General features: G+C 35.0%; 1 protein-coding gene across 1 annotated transcript; it reads right to left on the bottom strand.

The window, feature by feature from the left end:
• Nucleotides 1-912: 912 nt before the first annotated feature.
• On the bottom strand, nt 913-3,209 carry LOC110718047 (BAHD acyltransferase At5g47980-like). Its single transcript, XM_021896849.1, has 3 exons — nt 3,140-3,209; nt 1,746-1,864; nt 913-1,254 (listed from the first exon to the last, which is right to left on the bottom strand). Exons 1-3 carry the CDS (start codon nt 3,207-3,209, stop codon nt 913-915), a joined length of 531 nt encoding a protein of 176 aa, XP_021752541.1.
• Nucleotides 3,210-4,286: the final 1,077 nt, after the last annotated feature.

Here is a 4,286-nt window from a genome sequence, read left to right as displayed (position 1 = left end):
CACATTTGAAAATAAAATTAGATAATTAAAATTAAGTGAATTAAATATAGCCTTAGTTGACACAATTTGACATACTAGTACACAAAATATTAAGCAAATTAGTTAACTTCTTATCTATATCTTGAATTTGCGACTTTTTGCACTATTTCAATCTTTTTTTCTTTGTATCAAATAAAGCTCGATTGAGCTTAATCAAACTAAACTCAACTGAACTGAAATAAATTAACAAAGGTCAAACTTTAATGACATTAATAATGGTAAAATTAAATTTTCTCTATTAAATTAGAGAAATATTGTTTTATAAAATCATGTTACATCATCCTAATATGTTTTAATATAGATTGATTATATGATGAGAGATGCTTAGGAAGAATTTTGTTGAATTCAACAAGAAATGTGAGACTCTAACTTTTGGCAGTTAAAAAAAAATACTCCCTCCATTTCAAATTTCTTCTTTGGTCCCCACCATATAATTCTCCTAAAACTTTGTATCCTCTCTAACGTTGCGATTATTATGAAATGAAGGGAATAAAATAATGTGTATGCCAGGTTTACATACATTGTTATAAAGGTAGTGTGTGTTAATCAATGGAACATGATGAGTAAGCTAAGAGAGAAACATGATGGTTAAATTGAATGAAATGTGTAATTGTGTAAATTACTTGTTTTAAAGATAAACAATACATGTCATATACATATTATTATAAGGTAAATCACGCTGCAAAATTATAAAATAAAATAAAAACCCATAATTACTTATTACATGCTTGTAAATACTATTCCAATCTTTTTTTTTTTTTTAATCTGATGTACTTTTAACTATTATGACATGTTCTTATGTTATTCTTTACAATAGAATGATTCTCGATAACATGAACCTGAATTTGCAAAAGGACGGAAGGGAACAATTACTTAATTAGGATAAGCAAAAGCAAGGAAATCCGGGTTAGACTCAAAAGTTTGCATTTCTTTCTCCTCTAACATCAACCATGATTCAATTCCATCACCATTAATAGAATGACAATAATCAGTGAGAGTGAAAAAGTTCATAAACCCAGGAGGTGGTTCTTTCCCATCCGTGGGACCAATCCACGCAGGCTTTCCGAACCCGAAGTCCGCCTCATTTAATCTAATCTTGCACCAGCTCGTAACCCAGAAATTGCCCTCTTCATTCTCTATCTCACCTCGCAACTCAGCTTTCCGCTCTCTCCGCTGCATTTTCCCCCTTGAAAAGCTGTACTGGTAATTTTCTGGCTAGTATTGGACAAAGCGGAATGGATTTCCTTAACAAGATCTTGAAGCCTAGAGTTTTACGACTTTTGTGAACCATTTGTGTGCGTGCCTGTGCGTTTGTGATAAGGTTACCTATGGATCCTCTTGGGAGTGGCGGGCTTAACCTTGACCGCATGTTCACAACAATTGAGAGCTCTGTTTGTTTAATTTGCACTCCTAAAGTAAGCCTTGCGGCCAAGGTTTACTCCCAAACAAAACCTACCACGACCTCAAATTTCGTAGGGTTTGGAATAAGCTTGCTTGTTGTCTTGGCCCTAAGCTTGCTTATTGCAATAGTGTCGAATATGAAACTTTTGATGACATTGGTTGAATTTGGTTGTTTAAGTGGGGGATCTGAAAAGAGATCAAGCGAAAAGATTTGTTCTGAATTAAGAACTGGAGGAAATGCATTGACAGTAGCATTGAAGTCGAGTTGGACTAGGTCCTTCAATCTATTACTAGCAAGGGCTGACCAATGCTGAAGGAAAATTCCTAGGGATATGGAGCATGTAGCATCCAATTACCACCCTTCCACAGAGGAATACATTGATCTGAAAGGCTAAAGGTATGTTATATTGTTGTACAAAAAAAGCTAATTAATACTACATTCGTTTTGTAGTAATCACAACACTAAGGTATGCACGAAATTTTAGGAGAATTATAATGTGAGGCCAAATAGAGATAAATTGGAAAAAAGTAGTGCAAGTGAGGTTGTAGGAGAGAGAATTAAGAGACTTATTCTGAAAGTGTTTTTTTTTTTCTTTTTCTTTTTTGACAGGAAGAAGAATATTATCATTAATAAATATTCATAACATATTTAGAGAAAATAACATAACTTTTACTATCAAAATCATAACTATTTTGCATATATGACATAGCTCACACTCCACTGCTTCAAACTTGACACGAGCAGTGATTATTATCAAAATCATAACTATTTTGCATATTCTGAAAGTGTAATTAGTGGGAGACAGAGATTATAAAATAATAATGAGTCCTTACCAAATAAGAAAGTATTGCAATTATTATAAAACGAACGTAAAAGAAAAGTGATTGATGATTTTGAACAAACTCTAAATGTGAGGCAGATTAAGTGATTTTAAGACATACTTAAAATATCCCTTAACTGAGAAAAAGCCTAACAGGAGACAACTCTCCACTATCATTAACAAAATTGGGAAAAAGCTCTCTGCTTGGAAGGCTAATATTCTATCTAGGGGATGGAGAATAGTGCTTCTACGATCCACTATATTTTCCATTCCTAGATATACAATGTCTTGTATCAAGCTCCTTAAGTTCATCTTAGGAAAACTTGATTCTATTTGCTCCAATTTTCTATGGGGAGGAAACTCTGAAAAAAAAAAAGAAAATTACTTGGATTCCATGGAAAAATGTTTGTCGTGAAAAGGATAAGGGAGGTTTGGGTTTTCTGAACCATGGTGACCTGAATCAGGTTGGCCTAGCTAGGCTGTGTTGGATGGTGAATACAAAATCTAATTGGGATGGGAAACTTCTATTTGAAAAGTATATCAAATATAAATAGAGCCCTACCCCTTTCAACAAAGGTTCTCAGCTCACATATGGAATGTTGTGGGAATAGGCTGGGATCTGTTTAAGCATAGCCTGCATTGGGGACCTGGGAATGGTGAAACAATTAGCTTCTGGTTTGACAAGTGGCTGCAAGGTGATATAGTGAGAAGCCTACTTGTGGGTCCCCTTCCAAACCATTCTCAATCCAGATGCTCGAACTCCCTCCCAATTCACTCTAGAATTGAATTGGAAGAGGCAATCCAATTTCAGATCTTTGATGATGATTTCACAAGGATTGACAGCATCTCATTGACAAACTGTAATGACTATAACTCACCAGTTGGACAAAAAAGGGGAAGTTTGACAGCAGTAGGGCCAAACAATGGCTTATTTGCAATAGCAGCCATCATCACAACCTGTCTTGGCACAATTCTTAGGATTGGAGCACTATTTGTAGTGCTCACACTTACCCAAAAATTAGAGTGTTCGTCTAGAAATGAGTCTAGGATAGACTTCCTATTTCTGATAACTTGTTCTTCAGAAAAGTTAGAACCTCATCAAATACTTACACTTTCTTTAGACACCTGATTGTGTCTCCCCAAAAACCAAACCCAATGATGAGTACCTTTCACATATTTGATTATCGAGTTAGGTGAAGATTTGAAGAGTCTTGTGGATTTCCTTTAAGCCGTAACCATTTCTAACCTTTCCTTAAATGTTTTAAGCCAAAATCATTAATTTTATGTCCTTCAAAATCATTCCTTCCGTGTCCAATTTATAAAAACGTCTAAATTAGTCTATTTTGGTCCATGATATCGGTCCAATTATTGTATTGTTGGATGGGTTTTGAAAAGAACTTTCCAACAATATATTATAATCCCAAATCCGACTTATAACGAAGATGTTATGGCCAAAATACTAAACTGAGCCTGAACCAAGCCTTACCTGCGACCCAATGATCATGTGGAGGGTCCATTTACCTTAATCCCATTCCTAAACCAATTAGGATTTATTACAAGCTTCTAGAATCCTCTAGAAGGTTGTTTTCAATCCTAAATCCTTTAGGATTTTTTATGAGCTTCGAGAATTCTCTAGAAGGTTCTAATTTATCCTGTTTTTCGAAAGATAAAGATATAAGAATTTTACATCGGATAAACAACTGTTTTTCAATGATCCTAATCCCGGTCAAAATAGAATACGTACGGATATTTGGTTAACCCAATCCGATTGGGAATCAAACTCCATATGGATTCTATCTTTTTAAAAACCATCGCTGAGCGACAACACCATCGCGCCGCGATAAAGCTGTGGCGCCGCTATGGAGCCTGTTTTAGTCCGAGTTGAATTCCGACTCTTTTCTGATCCTTCGACTCTCATTTTTTTTTCCTATAAATAGAGGTCGTATCACCCTGTTTTCAATCACCAACAATCATCATCAATACCCTCTCTAATTCTTTTTCTCTCTCTCTTGATTCTCTATGTTC

This window comes from Chenopodium quinoa, unplaced genomic scaffold (assembly GCF_001683475.1).
Source record: "Chenopodium quinoa cultivar QQ74 unplaced genomic scaffold, ASM168347v1, whole genome shotgun sequence".
Lineage (NCBI taxonomy): Eukaryota > Viridiplantae > Streptophyta > Magnoliopsida > Caryophyllales > Amaranthaceae > Chenopodium > Chenopodium quinoa.
Note: the sequence above shows the minus strand (reverse complement) of the source record. Positions and strands in the feature narration are given on the sequence as shown.